General features: G+C 41.1%; 3 protein-coding genes across 7 annotated transcripts in view; 1 reads left to right on the top strand and 2 right to left on the bottom strand.

Moving 5' to 3' along the window:
• Positions 1–31: 31 nt before the first annotated feature.
• On the top strand, positions 32–15,503 carry NIP7 (nucleolar pre-rRNA processing protein NIP7). 3 transcript variants are annotated; one of them, XM_057713532.1, is made up of 6 exons: positions 33–204; positions 324–410; positions 512–650; positions 1,433–1,573; positions 9,997–10,045; positions 12,772–15,503. In XM_057713532.1, the coding sequence occupies exons 1-6, from the start codon at positions 149–151 to the stop codon at positions 12,855–12,857; spliced, it is 558 nt and encodes a 185-aa protein (XP_057569515.1). In that variant the 5' UTR covers positions 33–148; the 3' UTR covers positions 12,858–15,503. The 3 variants fall into 3 exon arrangements, with proteins under 3 accessions (XP_057569514.1, XP_057569515.1, XP_057569516.1); XM_057713531.1 differs by lacking the exon at positions 12,772–15,503 and having other exon boundaries at positions 32–204; positions 9,997–10,465; XM_057713533.1 differs by lacking the exons at positions 9,997–10,045; positions 12,772–15,503 and adding an exon at positions 1,778–3,595 and having other exon boundaries at positions 45–204.
• TMED6 (transmembrane p24 trafficking protein 6) lies at positions 3,366–9,585 on the bottom strand. Its single transcript, XM_057713530.1, has 4 exons — positions 8,284–9,585; positions 6,930–7,056; positions 5,527–5,678; positions 3,366–3,743 (listed from the first exon to the last, which is right to left on the bottom strand). Exons 1-4 carry the CDS (start codon positions 8,494–8,496, stop codon positions 3,510–3,512), a joined length of 726 nt encoding a protein of 241 aa, XP_057569513.1. The 5' UTR covers positions 8,497–9,585; the 3' UTR covers positions 3,366–3,509.
• Positions 10,524–20,913, bottom strand: part of TERF2 (telomeric repeat binding factor 2) — a 23,002-nt gene continuing 12,612 nt past the window's right edge. For 2 of the 3 annotated variants that reach the window (XM_057713525.1, XM_057713527.1), the window contains 5 exons: positions 20,248–20,354; positions 18,504–18,896; positions 13,862–13,947; positions 12,127–12,170; positions 10,524–11,674 (listed from right to left, as the gene is read on the bottom strand). In XM_057713525.1, the coding sequence (XP_057569508.1) occupies positions 11,516–11,674; positions 12,127–12,170; positions 13,862–13,947; positions 18,504–18,896; positions 20,248–20,354 (789 nt within the window). In that variant the 3' untranslated portion in view covers positions 10,524–11,515. The remainder of the gene's footprint in view (positions 11,675–12,126; positions 12,171–13,861; positions 13,948–18,503; positions 18,897–20,247; positions 20,355–20,913) is intronic. The other variant, XM_057713526.1, reaches the window with a different exon arrangement.

The raw sequence follows: 20,913 nt of genomic DNA, 5'->3' as shown, positions 1-20,913 counted from the left end.
CCTCCAGGTTACGGGGCGCTAGCGTGGGGAACTTACTGGGAAGCAGCTAGAGAGGCCGGCTTTGAGGTTGCCAAGGAGCGGCTGGCGGCTGATCTTCCGTTTCCGGTAACTGAGGCACGAGGATTCGGCGTTCCAACCCAGCGGGAAAATGCGGCCTCTGACTGAAGAGGAGACTCGCGTAATGTTTGAGAAGATAGCAAAATAGTAAGGGCGCGTGGGGCAGAAGACCGAGTCTATGGGTGACGGGGAGGGGCGTGGGTGGAGCGGGGACGCGGTGCCGGGACGAGTCCGGGCGCGGCCTCGAGTCCTCCTTTTGCTTTCAGTATCGGGGAGAATCTTCAGCTGCTGGTCGACAGGCCCGACGGCACCTACTGTTTCAGGCTGCACAACGACCGGGTGTACTACGTGAGGTGAGGCGACGCGGGGCTGGGGAGGCAGCGTGGAGCCGGGTGGGGGCCTGGGTCCCTCTAGCCTCCCTCAGCTGACACCTCCTTCTTCCTTGTCCCTTCAGCGAGAAGATTTTGAAGTTGGCCGCCAATATCTCCGGTGACAAGCTGGTGTCGCTGGGGACGTGCTTCGGAAAATTCACTAAGACCCACAAGTTTCGGTTGCACATCACCGCTCTGGATTACTTAGCACCCTATGCCAAGGTTTGTGGGGTGGTTTCCATCCGTCACTAGGGATGGAGGAAGTCTAGGCTGAGGGCAACATCAGAACACAGAATTGGGCACCTGCTCTGCGACGGAGTCCCTGACAGTGCTTAGGGTCAGCGCCGGCACCTGAAGATGTTTGTATGTCTTGCCTGGGCGTGGTTGGGGCTCAGGGGTAGGAGCCCTGTGTGGCTGCGTAGTGGTAGTTCTCTCCAGCAAAAATTGAAAAGCCTGCGCAGACCCGGCTCAAGACCGAAAAGCAAATAGGTGCCTATGAATAGGGGCATAGTGGGGTACAGAAAAAGAGCTGTTAAATTGCCTATGGGAGAAGTTAATTGTAGAGTTGAGGCAAGAACCTCCTGGCAGTTCTCTTCAGGGAGTGAACAGTTTAAGGGAAACATGCCTTTTCCTCTCTTTTCCTTAAAATTCATGTTACAAGATAAATGAACCACAGAGATGAAATATGCAGCATGGAGCGTATAGTCAGTAATAGCACATCATAGTAGCTTTGTATGGTGATGGATGATACAGTACAGATGCAATAACTTTGTATCATGGTGATCATTTTGCAGTGTATAGAAACATCAGATCACTGTGTTTTGCACTTGCAACTAACATAGTATTGTAGATCACTATACTTCTTAAACAGAAATGAAAGAAACAAACTTAGTTCATAAGGAGAAAAGGAAAGAAATTAACCATAGATCTAGGAGCTAGCTTATCTGCAGGGGTATAACTATTAGCCTTTTTATGTCTCTTGGAATTAATTTTCTTTATTACAGTATAAAGTGTGGATAAAACCAGGAGCAGAGCAATCCTTTCTGTATGGGAACCATGTGCTGAAATCTGGACTTGGTCGAATCACTGAAAATACTTCTCAGTACCAGGGAGTTGTGGTGTACTCCATGGCAGACATCCCTTTGGTGAGTAGAGATGGTCACTGTTAAAAAATCAAGTATCTTTATATTCAAGAAGGATGTATTTTCAATCTGCGCTTGAGAGACTAAATTCTCAGCACCTTTCGAATTCTCGAAGAACTGTATTTTTTCGTCTTTGTTGTTTCCAGACTTCAATGCGTACTTATTGAATGACTTGAGTGAATCAGTGTCTCTTCTTTTGAATCCCAGGGTTTTGGGGTGGCAGCAAAGTCTACACAAGACTGCAGGAAAGTAGACCCCATGGCGATTGTGGTATTTCATCAAGCAGACATTGGGGAATATGTGCGGCATGAAGAGACATTGACTTAAAACGAAATCATCGCGAGGACTTGTGGCTGTATGGAAGGGCCTAGCTTTGTTTCCTGTGTCTGTGTAGGCTCCACCATCATGTTGAATTTTGTCAACACTGTGACCTCTTCAGGGACTTCTTAGTTTAATATTCTCTCTATTATGGACAAATGCAGGCCGGATTCTTATTATGCAGAAATGGCTCAAAAATGGGGTTTCGGATCTTTGATTGTGACTAAATAGAATATTGTGTTTTATATTTGAATCAGAGGGCTTCTTGTTTTGAGTAACAGGTTCTAAATTGTTGGAACTGAGGATAAGAATAGCTTATTGTTATCTGTGATAACACTTTTCCAAGCACATGATAAGAAGGTAATGAATTTTCTTATTTATTAATACTATGAAAGATAGATATTGCGATATCAGAATAGTAGGTCATGTCTGGGATTTTACAAATGAAATTTGGATAAAATAGAGCAGTTTATTCTGCTGATTTTCTATACGGTAGGTGCTGTGTGGTGTGGAAGAAAAACTTGGATTCAAACACCAGTTCTAACATCTATCAGCTGTATGGCCTTAGAGGAGTCATTAAACTTTAATCTTCATTTCCTTCTTCTGTTTCAAAAAACAGCTTAGCTGTCTTCTTAAGAATAGTTTTTAGAATTAGAAATCATAATTGTAAAGCACCTAGCACAGTGCCTGGCAAATGATAGTGTTGAATAAATGGTAAGAATTACTTTTGTAATGCTTATACTGAGTATTTCTGTTACTAAGAGTAGGATCTTATGAATATCATTTGATTATATTATCTTGGCTTTTACAAGCAGTTTTCTCGATCTTTTTCTTGAATGGTATGATCCCAGGCTGGATGTTATTTTTATCACCTTGATTTCTAAAACAATTTCTCTTATAAGTATTTTTTTAATTAAAAAAAATTTTTTTATTGAAGTATATAGTTGATGTACAATATTGTGTTAGTTTCAGGTGTACAGCAGAGTGATTCATTTATATATATATTCTTATAAATCTTTAATTACCTGACTGGAGTGGACAAAAAGCACTAATCAGAGATCCTGAAGTAATAATTCAGCTCCTCCATCTTTCCCCAATGCCTTCCAAAGTTATTTTTAGAATTAAAATTTTTTTAGTAAAAAACATATCACAGACAAAAAATTTTTTAACTACCTGTATTGTAAAGCAATTTTTATGGTGCTTATACTGCATATTTTAAATTCCAAAAGCGACATCTCTAAAAATAAAGCATTTTTCAAGTGCAGAAAAGCACTCTACCAACTCTGTTTTGTATGTTACATATAAAACCCAGTTTTTATATGTTTTTGTCTTTTTTTTTTAACTCTTCTTTGCGAGGTTCTCTGTTAATTTCTAAATAGACATAGTGAAGACTAAAGGACTGCAATATAATGGACAGTATTTTGATAGTAGCATTTAGTACATACTTTAGAAATAGTTAACATCAAAATTTTCACGTTTTTATTATTTTATTGCTAATTTGCCCGTGTAGATGAGAGCAATAAACTACAATTTTCTAACAAGAAAAACTGATTTTTTCCCAATAACTTGACAAAGCTTGCACCCCAGAAGAAAAGAGCCAGGGCACTGTAGTTGTGTGAGCTTAGCATCTTGGCTTCTTTGTGTCTGTAGTTGTTGGGATATTGAAGAGACGCTTCAAGAAATACAGCTGCAGGATCCCAGAAAGGACAATCACAAGGCTCTGGGCTGTCGACCACCAATTCACATACTTGTAGTTTGATTGGAGAAGGAAGAGGTCAGCTGTTTTTCTCATGCGAGCAAAGTTGTAGTATCGCCACATGTGAAAGATATTGTTCTGCACCTTTCGTGTACTCTCCTGCGGGACAGAAAATGAAATACAGAAAGCGGTCCTCCCTGCCCCTCATCTAGCCTCACCTGGGTACCAACCAGCACTAGCCTAGTTTATCTGGAAGTAGAGTGACTTATTCATTGGCTATTGGACGTGTTGATAAATGATAGTTTTGTTATATCTGAAAAAATGGCCTGGACTTCAGTTTTTAAAAAATAATTTTTATAGTGAAAAACTTCAGTGCTGAAACTAGAAAGTTCTTCCAGAGTATCTTTCATTGCTTTTCCGGGTGATGTCTTCTGTTCTTTGTGTATGATAAAAGATAAGGATCTGTAAATTTTTATTGAAGGGCCAGACAGTAAATATTCTAGGCTTTGCAGGCCGTACAGTCTCTGTTGAAACTACTAAACTCTGCCACTGTAGCACAAAAGCAGCCATAGACAATATGTCCAGTTAGCCGTCCCTCAGTATCCATGGGGAGGTTGGTTCCAGGGCCTGCAGAGGATGCTCAGGTCCCATAGTCAGCCCTCTGTACCTGCAGTTTCTGCATCTGCAGATACAGAGGGCCAACTGTAATTGTCAAATGAGCATGGCTGTGTTCCAGTAAAATTTCACTTACAGAAACAGGCTTTTGTGCATCAAGGAGACTATCAAGAAACTGAAGAGAGATCCCAAAGAATGGGAGAAAATATTTGCAAATCATATCTGATAAGGGACTTGTATCCAGAATATATAAAGAACTCTTAGAAGTCAACAATAAAGAGACAACCAGATTTTTAAATGGGCAAAGGATTTGAATAGACATTTCTTCAAAGAAGATACACAGAAGGCTGAAAAACACATGAAAAGATGCTCAATGTCGTTAGGGAGACACAACTCAGAAACCACAAGATTCCACTAATACCCGCTAGGATTGCTATAACAAAAAGGACAGTAATGTGTCAGCAAGGATATGGAGAAATTCCAACCCTCATACACTGCTGGTGGGAGTGTAAAATGCTTTAGACACTGTGGAAAATAGCAGTTCCTCACCAAAGTTAGAAAGTTACCATATGACCCAGCAGAATATACCACTTATATGTGTACAGAAATGAAAACATATTCACACAAAAATTGGCGTGCAGATGCTCAAAGCAGCATTATTCATCATAGGCAAAAAGTGGAAATAACCCAGATGTCTACCAGCTGATAAGTGGATAAACAAAATATGGTGCATATATACAATAGAATATTATTCATCCAGAAAAAGGAATGAAGTACTAATACATGCTATAATATAGATGAACCTTGAAAACATGCTAAATGAAGGAAGCCAAACATAAAAGGCCACAATTGTATGATTCCACTCATGTGAAATGTATAGAATGTGAAATCTATAGAAACAGAAAGTTGGTTAGTGAGGGATTACCCAGGGCTGGGGGGCATGGGGAACAGAGAGTGAATAATAGGTATGCAGTTTCTTTTTGGGGAGTTGAAACTATTCTGGAATTAGATGCTGGTAATGGTTGCAGGACCTTGTAAACCACTAAACTATACTTAAAATGGTGAATTATATCTAAGTTAAAAAACAAACAGGCAATGGACCAGATTTGGCCTGTGAGCCATTATTTGCCAATTCCTGGTAAAAAACAAGTGAGGAATTTGAAGAGCTCCTAGTCACAAAATTAATTAAAAGCTTCAAATCCCTTTGCCTGTTTGGTTTCTACCCAAATGAGCCCTCACTCAGATGATATTACTCTCATAATTTCTAATCTTTCTTCCAAATTTAAAATCAGTTTCCATAGATGTTTCTCTCCCACAAAACATTTACCTCAATTGCATCCAGAGTATCATTCAGTTGTTTTCTTTCATTCTTCTCTTTGTGGTCCATCTCAGGCCCCTCATAGAAGACTCCAAAATTGAGATATACTTGCACAGAACCAAAGCGATTTTGCTGATTTTCTAGACAAAGCTGATAAAAACCTGTAGGAATCTCTAGATGATTACCAAGTCTTGGTCGCCCACCCTTCCAACTGCACCTTCTTTTTACTTAGAAAGTACAAAGATCCAGTTTTTGATGTGGAGGATAGTGATCTTACATGAAACTTCTTTTACTAAACATTACTTATAATAGTTTTGCCAAATATTCGTAATTTTAGCTCATATTGGATAGAAAACAAGGTTTTCTTCCTCTTTTTCAACCTATAATTCACACATCTCTTAAGGAATTTCTGGTCAAGAGCATATTAAGAGCATAGTGTTTGCCTGCTTCTTGTACACTATTAGAGCTGGGATATCCCCTTGAACTTGAAAGTAGGGAAAAAATGGGTGCTTTGTGAATGAAAGAAGCTATCCTAGTGGAGTAACTTCCTACAAGGTGGTCTGTAAGCGAGCTGATGGTTCAGGGTATGTACTGGTGCTGGTTCTCACCTGGGGTCGCCACCCTGCACGTGGTGGCTGGGGAGGAGTGGGGAGGAGCAGGGTTAGAAAGGTGTGGCAGTGTATTTGATTGTCGAAATGACTGGAAGGCACTACTGGCATGTCATGTAGGGGCCAAAGATACTAAGTAATAATGCTGAATATCCTGTGCTACTCGACGAAGGATTGTCTTATGTCCCTGTTGAGAAACACTGTCTTTTTTGGTGCACCTAGCTGGTAGAGAGGACAGTTCAAACTGACTGGTGCCATCCAGGGTGAGGACAGGCTCAGTCTGGCTGTAGGAATTTTCTGGTGACTGTAGAAAGTGCTTTGCTGTAGAATATGGATATTTCTTTATTGCCATGCAATTCCTTATGCTCTGAGTCTGCTTTTTGGTAACTGACTCAAGTGTTTTGAAGACTAGAAAGAAATGCTATCCCATAATATTTTTAATAATTGGAATTCTGTATCATAAATGAGTCTGCCTGTTTTGATTACTTTCCCATAATCTGGTTCGTTGGAGATGATGAGATAAAATCGAGCTCCTGGATCCTAGAGTTATAATAATTAGTCATCTGGAGACTGCCTCCAGATTGCCAATGGACCGCTGATTAATGTCCTTGGCCATTGGCAGTCTGCAGGAAATCTGGTTTTTGGTGTTGAAAGCTAAAATTTTTTCTTACCTTTTCATCTTCTGTATGTGAAAAAGCCAGGGCTTTTATATCTCAGGTACTTAACTAATTTCAATTATTTTCCATATTTTCCCACTTTCAAAGAAACATGATTATTATAAGAGCCGTGATGATGAAAACAGACCTGTCTCTTTGGTAGAGAAGTTAATCTGGCCCCGAACATTCCTAGAGGTGTCTATGAGGAAACCCTGTGGGGTATGTGCAGTGGCAGCAACATGCCGGTCATGTGACATTCCCAGTGTCCGCTGAACCTGCCAAGACACATTAAAGAGGGAGAAAAGCTCCTGCTGCATCATCAGGAAGCTAGCGAATGGTGAGATTGACGTCCAATGACCATCAGCACAGGGGTTCTCAATCAGGGATGGTACTGCCCAACTCCCACTTTGAGTGTGGGTTGCGATGTGGCGATAGTGTTGCTAGTGGGCGAAGTGGGGGGGTGGGCAGCAATGCTGAACATCCTGCTCAAATGCCAGTAGCACCCCTGGTGAGAAAACATGTCTCAGACCATGCAGCTGGCATGTATCGGTTGGTATGTATGAATCTGGCAGTAGAGTTCTTGGCTGAACTCTCTTGGTTTTTACCTCCCCAGTGGTATACCAGCCTTGGGCTTATTTGCTGCTTGACAGTAAATAAATAAGGCATTCAATAGGTATTTGTCTCCAAGCTGGGTCTTGATAAGCCGAGGCTACAGCTACAGGTAACAACTATTCAATTATAAATTCAGAGTTAAGAAAAATCTCTGATGGGTTAATTTACAATAAATTTTAAGGTACATTGGAGTAAGATCAACATAGTCTTTTACTATGTAAACGAAATTTAGAAAGTTCACAGGCTTGTAATATAAAGAACAAAGGAAATGAACAGCTTGTAAGTTTACCATTGAGCAGATCATCCTTGGGCACAGCATGGATTAAAGTACTTGGCCTGTGAACAGGCAACTTGAAAACATTTACCTTCCTAAAAGCAACAGGACTGTCTGACTGCATAGAGAAACCTTGAGTCAGTGATTCTTCAGTTTGCGGGAATTACCCCTAAAGGCAAGAGAGTAAATTTTGCTCCCCTAACTCATAAACTGAAGCGTCTTTGAAATTTCTGGGTCTGTCTCCAAAGTTCATGTGACTTTTCATTCAACTTGGTACCATATCCATATTATTTTAATATTTAAGAAATGAATTCTTTCCTCTCTCATCCCCAAATTCAAGTAAGTGTGAGGATTACCTCTCCAGGAAGAGGCACCCAGTATGTCCCATGACGTGGAGCACACTTCCACAGTCCCCAGTTTGAGAAGCCAAGCCATATGTTTTAGTGATTATTCATCAAGGGTTTCCATTTAACAGCAGGTCTGTTTCATTAACAGGTGGGGAGTCACAGCATAATAAAGACAACTAGAACCTTGTGTTCACTTAAAACCTGATCCCCTTTACAAAAGGAAATGAACAAACAAGAAAAACAAGTCCCCAGTATGACCAAGTACCCACCTCATAACTGAAATAGAAGTATCCAGTCTGGTAGGCAAATTGCCAAAAGCATTCTGTGCCTCCTGGAGGGATCATGATGGCAAAGTCATACCTATCCGCTCCATGGAAGAGGGGCTGGTCCCCAGAGCCACTAAGGGGTTCTGTCTTCTGGCTCCTAGCAGAGCTGACTAGGTTCAGAACTACCAGTCCAGCCCCAAAGAGCAAGGGGAACATGCTGCTCTCTGGAAACTCTAACTGCTTTGCAGCCCAGCAGAACCAAGCAGTTTAGACAACTGCTAGGGTAATCATTAACTCCACAAGTCACACTTAGGCCAGTCTCAGGGCCACACATAGATATTCCAGAATAGAACTGGCATGAAACCCCAGGTTTGGCTCCAGGAAGGATTTTTGCTTTACCTCAAAAACTCAGTGGCTTACCAAACCTACTTCGTGGGTGCTAGGTAGAATATATTACTTCAGAAGAGAGATTTCCACCCCTCCTTTGGGCTGTCATTTTTCAGTTCTTGCCTCTTGGGGATAAACATTAGGCAGGTTTATTTACAACCATCTGAATGTATTGGTTCATTTCTCAGTACACAGTGCTGGGGAGATTTTTCTCATTTGTATCAAATTGCTGGATGATACCTGTTGCTCCTATAAGACACCAGGGGCAACATCTGTTTCAACGTACTTCTTTCTGCCCAGTGCTACAGCTTAGGAGAGCAAAGCACAGCATGGAAGTGCGTGTAAAAGTTTAAATGGATGAAGAGTAAGCAAGAGGCAGTGATCAAACCCCTCCACTGACAATCCTCCTCATTCTGCTACCTTCCAGCCGACTGATACCGTCATCTAAAGCTATCCAGAACCCACTTAAAGACCATTACATTGTTCAAACCCTCGATCTTTCCTTTATGTATGGCTTCTTCAGCACCCACAGAGGGGAAAAAGCTGACTTCATGGCAGAGAGATTTACCTGCATCTTATTTTATTCTCACAATAGCCTACAGGAGAAGTACCATTACCCAGAGATGAGAAAATGGACCTTCAGAGATTCCAGTGGCTAACTTACTATCTACAAGCACAGCTGGCACAGCTGGGGCCCTGAGTGGGCCTCTCACTCTTATCCAACAAGACAGTATGTCTGTCAGTCTCTGCGTTCTTACACAATGTCTAAATGTTTTTATCTCAGCCATAATCTTAAAAAACAAAACAGCATGAGTACCTTCTAACCAAGTATTGCTTCAGAATGCATCACAGTGACTCCAAGTGGTAATACTGTTATCTGTCACAACTTATGTGTTATGTTACAAAGAACACACTTCATAATTGTGTTCAGTTCCATCCAGCAAAGGCCAGATGACATCACAGCAGTCTGGAGGCACAGTGGCTCTGCAGCAGTCTCGCTAAGGTGAAGGTGGGAGAAACTGGGGTCATTTCTCAGTACACAGTGGCACAGGCACCCGCCCCCCCCCCCCCCAAAGTCCCACCACTGCCACAGTCCTAACACTACTCAGGTGGTGAGCAGTGACTTAGATTCAGCAAAACAGTCATCAGTTCATGGTAAGTTGTATAGTTCTATAGAAACTGTAGGCAGAGTTTTATGTCTGTACACATTTCCTAACATTATAATAAAAATAACATTGAAGTTATATTAAAAAATGTTAATGGATCTATGTAATTCTCAAATCTGAGAAATACTGATTAGGATATTTCGTGTCCTTAAATGTATTGCAGTGTCACTCTTCTACCCAGAGAGCGCCATCTAACAATGTGAGAGCTAAAGGTAAAAAGCTTCTGAATCCTACAGTTTGGTTTGGAGGGAGACCACAACTAGCTACAACCAGATCAAGTGGAGATCAAGTTCTTGCCTTCTCATGGTAGTTTCATTTGGGGTTAATTGCCAGAAAAACAGCAGTACCAACCCCCCCAAACACATAGTTAATAGGTTATAACACTGTACAAAGTTTCCAAATTTTAACTACAGGATGAGTTTTTAAACTGTAGCATTTCTGTACATCTTGCCTTTCACTCACTCAAAAGTGAGAAAAAAGGAATTCTTTTGTCCCTGGAGGTATGTTATATGAGGAAATGGACAAATTAAGAGGAAACTTTCACATCTGTACAGCACAGCTTCCAAGGATTAGAACATCCAATACAGTTTGACATCAGCTTAACACAGACAACATGGTTTAGCAAAGGGCATGGTTCAACATTTTGCTACCTCCATCTTTTCAGCTGCAATTAAACAGCTACTTAAATTTGAGAGAAGCAAGACTTTAATGAAGAATGCTACAAGTTATGGACAATAATTAGTTCTCATTTAAAAAAATTACAGAAAACACTTTACTGAAATTCTTTTTTGCTAAAAAGACAGTCTTTAAGGGTGTCTGAGAGAGACAGCAAGCACAACACAGTACAAAAGGAGAAGGGAATGTTGAATTCCAGTGCAAGACACTAACACAGCACAATTAGGGAATCAGGCGGAAGCAACCATTTCACAAAGAATGGAATTAGGCATTTATACTCAATCAGGATTTTTTTAAGCTTTAAAAGTCCAGCATAAAGAAGGGAATTGGGAAGAAAGGATGAGGATAGGGGCTAAGCTTATCTACAATCACCATTTTACCAAAAAACACACTGGTTCAACCATGTGAGAAGTGGAGGTTAAACCTGCCTATGTAGCCCAGCAAATAGAGCAAATGCCAAGGCAGTCACGTCTAGGTGTTGATGTCACAACTGGCTAAACAGTTTTTAAAGGGACTCTGATTCCACCAGGACTGGTCTCTTATCAACCTGGGCTCGTGACAGATGAAGTTCCTTTGCATTTGCATCAGAAGGCCAAAGCTTTACCTGGAACAAGTTCACTCCAAATGATGCTCATGTTGCTGGTTTTAACAGGTCATGGAGTCAAAAGTGGCTCCTAACAGACTCCACCATTTCCTAGGAGAAGGTTCTACTGATTACCGGGGATTTAAATTCAAGCAAACCACTAAAGAAGGGAAATACTAATGGTATTCTGGCACTGTACAAGCTATGTGCCTGTCATCTCTGTCAAGGACATGAGGTGGACTTGGCTTTGTTTCTCAGCTCCATGATCTCCAACTGTTATGAAGTGGAACTGGGACCTCCCCCACATGGGAGGAGGATGCCCAAAATTCTCATCCCAGCCCAGCTTCTGAAAGAAACAGCAGACTACCAGGGACTATTATTAGGAACCATGCTCCTGTGAATTCTGTGGAAATGAAAGCCTGTTTCAGTTCATGCCAAGTCTTTTCATGGTCCGCCAGCGATCCTTAATCATCACAGCTGTTCGGTTAACAAATGGGTAGTTTTTAGAAATGGCGGCCCAGTTTCCTTCCCCGTACTTCTGCACTCCAGCCTTGACCCACTCGCTTTCTTCTACAGTCCACTTCTGCAAAAAAAAAAAAAAAGCAAAGGATTTATCACAACTTGTCTCTCCACTTATTTACATTTTCATATAGTGAAGAGGTAAACTCAATCCTAGGAGAATAATTTGAACCCAAAGGATTTATACTTTAAAAACATGATAAAGATTATAAGTTAACGCCATAGATTTGGACATTTACTAATTTTCAGTGTCCTGCCATTTCATTGTCAACTGATAATCATTTCTGCATTCAAAACTTCAAATGTGTGTTGTTCATGGTTGGGAAATGAGTCAGCTTTCTGACCTCCTAGATTTTTCTTCCAGAGGATAACTATTACTTTAACTTAGTTTGGATTATCCGAAAATCAACAAATAAATTTTTTTTACCAGGTGGATGGGTAGTCTATGCCTGTGAAATGTGGATACTTTTCTACTCACAGAACCAGAAAAGATCAGAGAAGAGAATTTAAAATTACCTGCTTTCTTGTTACACTGGTTGTACTCTCTTCATCTGGTGCTGCTGGAAAACATTAAAAATAGTCTCGTTTCAGAGCTCACCTTTCTCGGCACAAACCACAAGAAAAAGATATAGAACATCCCCAAAGGGAAAACTTGATTCAAATTTTACAGACTTTGAGATAAGAAAGGACATCACTAAAGGATAATTTGTTTTTGTCCTTTGCTTGCAAGATACCAGTCATTTCAATACATGAGAATCTGTACAAAGCAAATACTTTACTAACAGGCATTCAATAAGTGTTGGTTAATGATGGATTTCAGGCTGTTTAGTAAAACCAAAATCATTTCTAAACTTACTATTTAAAATCCTTATATATATATATACATACATATATATGCATGTATATGTAATATACATATGTATTTACGTGTATATACATATATACACACACTCGTGTGTGTATATATGTATATGTATGTGTGTGTGTATATATATATATATAAAGTTTCTGCTGTATAACCCCTTGTTAACCGCTGCTTTGAAATAACAGTTTTACTGTTTTTGAATACACAAATCCCTGATTATTAGATATAAGTAAAATTTGGCTCAATTCCTCAAGCAAAAAGAACAGGGTAATAATTATTGCTTCCCACTTCAACAGACCACGTGAGATCTGCTCAGACTCTACTTTCGCATCATATGGAAATAAATCAGGCCTCAAAAACACAGACCAAGATAATTTTTTAAAGGACCAGAGGGCTACAGGAGGGTACAGAAGTATAACGGACTTGCGACCTGAAGCCAACAAGAGCAGTTAAAAAGCTGCGAGAAAAGGCAAAATTGTGTAAATGTGACACTTGCTACAGTGTCTGCCTCAGCAGACGTCACTGTCCCAGTAATGCTTCCTAAAGAGTGAAGGAAGGTGACTCAGGAAAAGGGTACTTACAGGAGCGGATTGTTTTTAAATTATGAAGTATTTCATAACATAGTAGAAGCAGATTTCTGAAACTGACAAATTTGGACTGCATCAGACTTGGATGTGTTCTAGAACATTTATATCCTGTTTGAAAAATATTTAATGCCACTTTTATTGATTCTGTTACTTCTCCCATTTTCTGTGTAATCTTGGTTTTGCCAACTATGTTTTTGCCAATGAAAGGTAATTTTTTTTTCATTTTTTTAAGCTCTATTGCAGTATGAAAAGGTAATTTTTAAGGACAAAACCTTTGAAATTGGCAAAGGATTACTGTTGCTGCTGTGTTACAAAAGTCTTCAGAATCTCCAAAACTAAGGTTTATTATTAGCATGTAGATATTTCCATTAGAGTGCAAAATATGTGGTGGGACAGATCCTAATGCAAATGCTGTGAAGTTCAGTATTAATTAAGGAAAAGGAAAGTTTCTCATCTTAGAAAAAAACATATAGAAACCGGTAAGAGATTATTTACTTAAGAAATATAGGGAATGACCACTTCTACCTTTTCTAATTAAAAGACTTCAGGAAGGACATCAACTACAATTAAATATAGGATTTATTAAACCAAACCAGGAATTTTCTTTAAAGTATTAGTTTGATAGTCTCCATTGTTTAATGGGAAAAGACATAACAGATTCCTCATGAATCACAATGAGGAACTTTTAAACTTTTTCTAGTTTAGAGACAAGCAGTTTCTGGAACACTGATGTGACAGTAACATGCATCTACACTTCAGTAAGTGTCAAGAAGAAACCAATGAGAATCTTCTGGCTTACCCTGAACTTGAAACAGTTCGTCCTCTTCTACCCAAGTGTCTTTTTCTTCAACCCCATTAGAGCTGTTCCACTTGCCTTTAGGTACTCTGAGGGGACATCAACAAGAGGACAAGGTATAAAACAAAAAGTCATCCCAGGTCATCCCATACTCTGTCCTTAGCTCTGCTTGTGGCCCTGTATTCCTCCCTGTTCTGCTGTGACCACATTTGAGATTCACCTACACACCACTCCCAAACCTTGACCTGGCCAGGCCTCTCCACGTCAATATCCCCAGCCTGTAGGACCATCTTAAACTCAGCACTGGATATATCACGATCCCCCCCTCAACAATCTGTTCATTTTCCTGTTTGGTTTTTGTTGTGGTTTTTTCTTTTTTCTTTTTTTTGGTTGGTTGGTTTGGACTCATTACTGATTTCAGCATTCTTTTAACCCTCCATCACAGACATGCTCTATTCCTATCTCTGGACTGCTCTCCTTTCCCTCCACATTCCCCTAGTCCAAAGCCCATGGTCCATCACCAGTATTACACTAGCCTCTTAACCAGAGTCTCTCCCCCCAGCCCCTTCCCTTTCCAAAGCTACTTGAACAATCATCCTAAAATTACCACATCCATCCTCTATTCAGTGATGGCTTCTCACTGCCTAAACAATGAAGCCAAATGCTCATATGGGGGAATCAAGATCATGCAGTTTGGCCCGTCAATTTCTCATCGGTTCCTCCTCTCTCCACCACCTGCACCAACCAGAGAGCTGCGCCCTCTGCTCCTCCTTCCTCTGTAAGTTCTGTGCTTTTCTGCCTCTTTATTTACTGTACTCTCTGCTTGGGATTCCTTTCCCTGTCAAGTGAAGTCCTGCCAATCTTTCAAGGCCATCATTCTCAATGAAGCCTGCCCAGTACACACAAAAAGCCCCCCGCTTCTCTGACCTTATGATAGTGCTTCCACTTTATTACACAACCATTTCACGACATACCCTTAACCATAAGCATCTTAATGGCAGGAACCATATCCTCATTTGTCTACCCCAAACACCTGGCACGATAACACACACCCTAATAGAAGCTGGAGAGATGTTAGCTGAACTAATAATGGAATTATCAAAAAGCTGTAAAAGGAATTATACCATCAAAGATTAGAATAGTAAGCAAACAAGAATCCTTCCTGTGAACATGAAAATTTGAATCCTTGGGTGCAATCAAAAGCAGTCCCAAAGCTGAAAAATAATCCAAAACCGAAGTTATTAAATAAATGAAAATTATAGTCAGTCTTACAGAACATGGCACAACTCTGACCTCAGAATTATAACATCCTTTACAAAACAAACATGGAAAGTATCTGAACTAAGTTTTGAAGAATTTATATAGATCAAAACCACCTGAAAAACCTGACCAAGAGAGTAGAGACAAACTGCTGTCTCCTTCCCTGCTATGAAAAAATTTTATTTTTTGTCTGGGTATTTTGCAAGTGACTAATGGAAGCAGTTTGCTTAAAAGTGCATACACTTGAAAAAAATCCCTTGCGTTCTGTAAGTTTTCTATGTAATTACCTAAGTGGCCGAGACAAATGGTGGACTCCACTTTTCTTTGTTTTTAAATTGGATCATATCCCCCAAAGGGTTATTTCTAAGAATAACTGATTTGCTTGGGACAAAGTAAAAAAAGAAAAAAAATTACATGAGGTTTTTCCTTCTCAGGATATTAGCTATGTTAATTACTATTCAGAAATAAAGGTCAGAGAGGATTACAGTTTATTTTCTATCTATTTATCCAAGTCCTGGAATAAAACTGATTTTAACTTCTGGGTCCATCATTTTCCCCTAAGTAGCTATTCACTCTTCCTACAGACAGTGTTCGCAGATCACTTTGGTAACCTCCTGCTCCTCCTCTGAACTCAGCATTTATTATATGTATAAATGTTTTGATATTTTCTAACTTCTCATGTTGTGGAAGGGGCTGAGACCTGGGTCCTCATCTTAACTCTCAGGTGGCTGTGCAGGCAAGCCGGGTCACTTCCTGGCTCCCTGTGCTCCTAGTTGGTTAAGTTAGAACCTAATGGTCTAGAGGGGCTGGCAAACTACAGCCTGTGGCTGCTGGTTTTTGTACGGCCCTTGAACTAAGAATGGTTTTTACATTTTTCAAAAGGTTGTAAAAAAATAAAACAGAAGAATATGCAACAAACACACAAGTGGCCCACAAAGCCTAAATGTTTACCCTTTGCTAGCCTTTTATAGAAGTTTTGTGTGTGGCCCTTCAAATTGCAAGAACCAAGAACTATTATTTTGTTTGGTTAATAAAATATCTAGTAAGCACTAGTTCTGTGCCAAGTGCCGTGGGGGATGTAAAAATTTAGTAGTCGTGGCCCTGCTGTCTAGGTGATAGACCCTAATCCAGCCTTCCACTCCTCCGATTACACTGGCTCAGCTTCCCCTGGGTCCTGACCGCTCACCAGGCAGCAGTCTCCAGCCACTCTCCTCTCCTTTCCCTCAGTGTCTGTTCAAAAGCCCTCAGTGGTGTCTACTCAGAGGCTTTCTGATTAAATGTATTAGACTTATCTGGGGCATAGTTAGCAAAGCAGATTAGAGAGCACTCCCCTGTCTCTTCTAATTTAGTAGTCAGGAGCCTGGGAATATCTTTTTTAAACATTGCACAGGTAATTGTGATATGAAGCTCCCCTTCAGAACCTCTGTCTGACAGAATATAACAGGAACTCAAAACCTGGCCCATCTACCCATCTAGACTTTTCTCCCTTCATCCTCTCTGTGCACTGTATTCTGCTGCCATACAGACTACGTGACATTTTCTGGCTCGTACCAGGCTTTCTCGTGTTGTAATTCAAGAGTCTCCCCTTCCTAGAACCCACCTCCCAATATGCTGGCTGACCTCCTACTCATTCTTCAAGGCCAGCTCAACACGTGCTCCTCTGCAAGGTTGCTACACCCACAACTCTGCTGCCCAGGCTCAGCTCTTCTTCCCTGCAGCTCCCAGGGCACCTCACATATGCTTCTTTTAGAGCTGGGGTCATGGGATCCCTTTTTTCTGTAAAGGGCCAGATAGTACCTTCAGCTTTGCAGGCCTTACTGTCTTTGTTGCAACTACTCAACTCAACGTAGCATCAAAAGCAGCCACAGACAATACATAATGCATGGGTGTGGCTGTGTTCCAATAAACTTTATTTATAAAAACAGGCAGCAGGTGGATTTAGCCAAGGGGCCATAATTTGCCAACCTCTGCTTTAGAGTGTCCATCATACTTCATACCCCTGACACATGAGAGAGGTGGCTATGTCTGAAACCTTCAGGGATTCTCCCATTTATAAAACCACTGTAATCATGCAGTCTCTCCAGTTTCCTCGTCTGTCCACGTGAGCGATACCTATACTTCACAGAATTGCTGTGAGGGAAGACGAGATCAGGGTTGATATCAAATGAGAATAACAGTGTGCTGACTGCATCTGCTTGCCCAGCCAATGACTCACTCACTTCCAAATGCAGGTAGTAGTGGTGCATATAGTGCAGACTTGTGTCCGAGTATAAATTACTTATCAGATGCCACAGCCCTGCAGGGCACCTAGCACAAGCATGCCAGGGCACAGGTCCCCAAACAGCTACAAGAGAGAGCAGTAATAGAGATGGCAATGACCTTGGGAGATCAGTGAGGTGATGACTTACAACAGGGTGACCAGGGGAAATTTATGGAGGCAGAGTTTTAAGAGGCAGCTTGGTGTACACAGTGTATAGGCCATAGGCTTTTGTGTAAAGACTGACTGGGATTAAAGATTCCAAAGCCCAGTTTTGCCACTTTTTAGCTTTGTGAATTCAGGTAAGTTAGTAACTTTTCTGAACCTTCCTCACCTATAAAATGGGGCAAACAGGAGTGAGCAGTGTAGATATTCAGTAAGATAGTGAAAGTGCTTGGCCCGCAGGAAGTATTTAGTCAACATCAGCTTCTCTTCCCTCTGAAAGACAGATGGGATTCTGACAAGCAATGGTGGAGGAATGATGGTCCGAATGTGGGGAATGAGAGGCAGCAGGAAGAGTACAGTAGTAGAAACAGTGTTCCAGGGAGAGCAAACAGACCAGTCTGCCTAGAGGAAAGATCCACAGAGGGCACAAAGGGTAGCAAAACTGGAAGCCAGGCTGGGGGTCATGATGGGGAGCAAAATGCAAACACTCTAACCACTGCCCCACAGAACCTAGCAGAACGTGAGAGATTAGCATTTACTGAAGTGGCCAAGTCGCAAATGCTCACAGAACATGCAAAACTATAAATATTCATAAGTCTCTTTTAAGGGTCAAAGTATAACGTGGCCCAATTCAAACAAGCTTCTTTTAACAAACAAGACTAATATTTAGTAGTCAAGGCACTCAGAAGTTTGCTAAAAACGGAAGCAGCGGTGAGCAGGAGGCTCTGACACCCTTTCACCCTCACGCCCGCCTAGTGCAATGCCTGGAAGCCCACACACGGGGCATCAGAACGGGCAGGATGGCTACGACGTCACTCCCCACCCCGAGTCACATTCTAGCAGTCTGAGCAAGCCTTGGTGGTGAATAACTTAGCTGAAAGTTACTTCATTCATGGAAGCAATACCAGGCCTAACCAGGACCACCAACCAGCCCCCAAACTTCTACAAAGAAGGTCTTCATACTTGGGATTCTTCTCCCCAGGGAGGGGCTGGTTGAGGATGGTGGGCTTGGATGGTGATGCTGGAACGACTTCCTGGGAGGAGTCCAGGCCTGCGCTCGGCTCCGTGCTCTGGCTGTCCTCCTCCAAAACCAATCTGCTTATTGTCATGCGCTTGTTCTTGGGCTGCAGTTCAGAGCCACCCTCACCCTCAGCAGGGGCTGAACTTTCGTTTTCATCTTTTCTCGGTCTCTTGTTTTTGAGGGCTGGTGATGGTGGGCATGCTTTATTAGGAAATACCATATCTTTCTGGTCCAGTTTTGAGAAGGCTGCCTCAGAATCTTGTGCACTGGACAGAGTCTTGAAAGCTGCTTTCAGAGTCGTAATTCCAATGGTGGTTGGAGTGTTCTGTAGCTGCCTACAAATAGCGCAAACGTACAGAGATCAGTTTCACCATTGTGGATGCCTGTCCAAGCAGCCACCACTTTTTCAAAGTGTGAAGCTTCAAATTAGACAGAACCTCCTCAAGCTGAGAACTCTTCATTTAAAAAAACACAGGGAGGGTGAATGATACAACCTTTATTTATAAAAGCTTCCATTATAAGTGTTAAGCAGAGGCTTTAAATATATATAAAAGTTGAACTATGGAGCTTCAACTTTAAGTAAGAGAAACCTAAAGGAACTAGGGCCAGTGATCCTCCCTCCAGAGACCTATCCAGCCTGTATACTGTCTAACCCATTAGCCTGCGTGGACTAAAGCAGTGCTTTCCACAATGCAAGAGCTCTGCACAGTGTCTGACAACTACAAATCCTTCTGGACAACCAACTGATAACCCAGCAATCTCACCTGGGAGCCTAAACTCTTCTTCCAGTTGTCCCAGTCCAACCCTCACGTGAGAGAAGTAAAAGACTAGTCTCCATTCTGCCCTCTTTCTCCTACAATACACTTATAAACGGGATCTTGAGAATTCTCAGAGTGAGAAGCATGCCACACAATGAGCAACTGCCTTTTCAAAATAAAGTTCATCTATCATTTGGAACAGCTAATATGTTCTAAGTAAAAACTGTTAGGGCAACTTGGCAGCCTGCATGCCAAACCCAGCTGGCAGATGTGTCTTTTCTAAGCTATTCAGATTTTTTTGTTTGGTTGGTTTTTTTAAATTGGACTAACTGCCAACATCCAAAAATTGGAAAATCTCAAAAAAAAATTTGGATATCTCACATAAAAATGTGAACTGAAGTTTGGAAATCTTTGGACATCTCACATAACAACAATCACACGAAGCTGGAAAGTGTGCCCCCTCTGGGTCCCAATCCTGTGCTCTCAACTGTATTATCCTAGACCATTTTGCTCCTTTACATCTCATCCTGGGCCCCCAAAGACATCTAAATGTGTGACCTCTGCTTTGTTAACTGGTCCTGGAAATATGATTCACAAGTTTGAACACTGTATTAAGAGATAAGGTATCGACAGGGAAGTACTGAGTAGATACGGGTGAGGCAAGGAGAGAGAAACAGAAGGAAACAACCTTTGAGGAACAGCCAGTCAGGAACTTCTGCCAAGGGTCTGACATCCTGTTTTCAATATTCCCATTTTCCCAGGGTGTGCTCTGTAAATCCCACAGTGTCTTCTACAAGTAACCCAGTAACATGTTAAGAAGTCAAACCACCAGGAAGAACTAACTGATCCTGCTCTAAGAAGATGACTATATTTCCAACACATCACCCCAGTGTTTCACCCAACATTACAAAAAGGGCATCTCTCTCACCTGGCAGGTTCTCTGAGTGGCTTTTCCACAGGCTCTGGTGCTGGCTGTTTATCTTCCTTCACTGTGGTTGAGGCGGAGGACTCAGATTTCAAAGCCTTTTTGGCCATCTGGGAAAGGAAAAATGTCGTTAGGAAGAAGAAGTCAAAGAATTTCATTAATTCTTTGCTTCTTTCACCAGGAACATACTCAATATACTAGTATGTTCACTTACAAACCCAATTAAGGCATGGACTAGAAGAGGACATAAAAAGCGAGAGAACTTACAAGAATTATCTCAAATTTCTTCCTTCCTTCCTTCCTCAAAAAATGGCTTACAGTTTTCTATAACTAAAGAAGAATTCAATCTGAGTGGTGCTAAAAGCATCTTGACGTTGCAAGAATACCAAAAGCTTATTTTGGACAACAAATAATTAAATCATTTTACTTTGTATCTCCTCTTCTATCCTTCCAATCTCATCCCTAATCTGGCTTCTGAATCCCAAATACATCTTTGGGGTCATATGCAAAAGTCAAACTTTTTATTTTCTCTCTGAAACTTAGGGATGACTGATGTCTACATTAATGTCTTTTAGTTTGTGTATAGAATTTTTTATGACATTTCCATAAATGTTTTGCCTGTTAACAACTCTTTGAAAATCCTTACTTGTACCACATGAAGCCCTGAGT

Source organism: Hippopotamus amphibius, chromosome 16 (assembly GCF_030028045.1).
Source record: "Hippopotamus amphibius kiboko isolate mHipAmp2 chromosome 16, mHipAmp2.hap2, whole genome shotgun sequence".
NCBI classification, from domain to species: domain Eukaryota; kingdom Metazoa; phylum Chordata; class Mammalia; order Artiodactyla; family Hippopotamidae; genus Hippopotamus; species Hippopotamus amphibius.
Note: the sequence above shows the minus strand (reverse complement) of the source record. Positions and strands in the feature narration are given on the sequence as shown.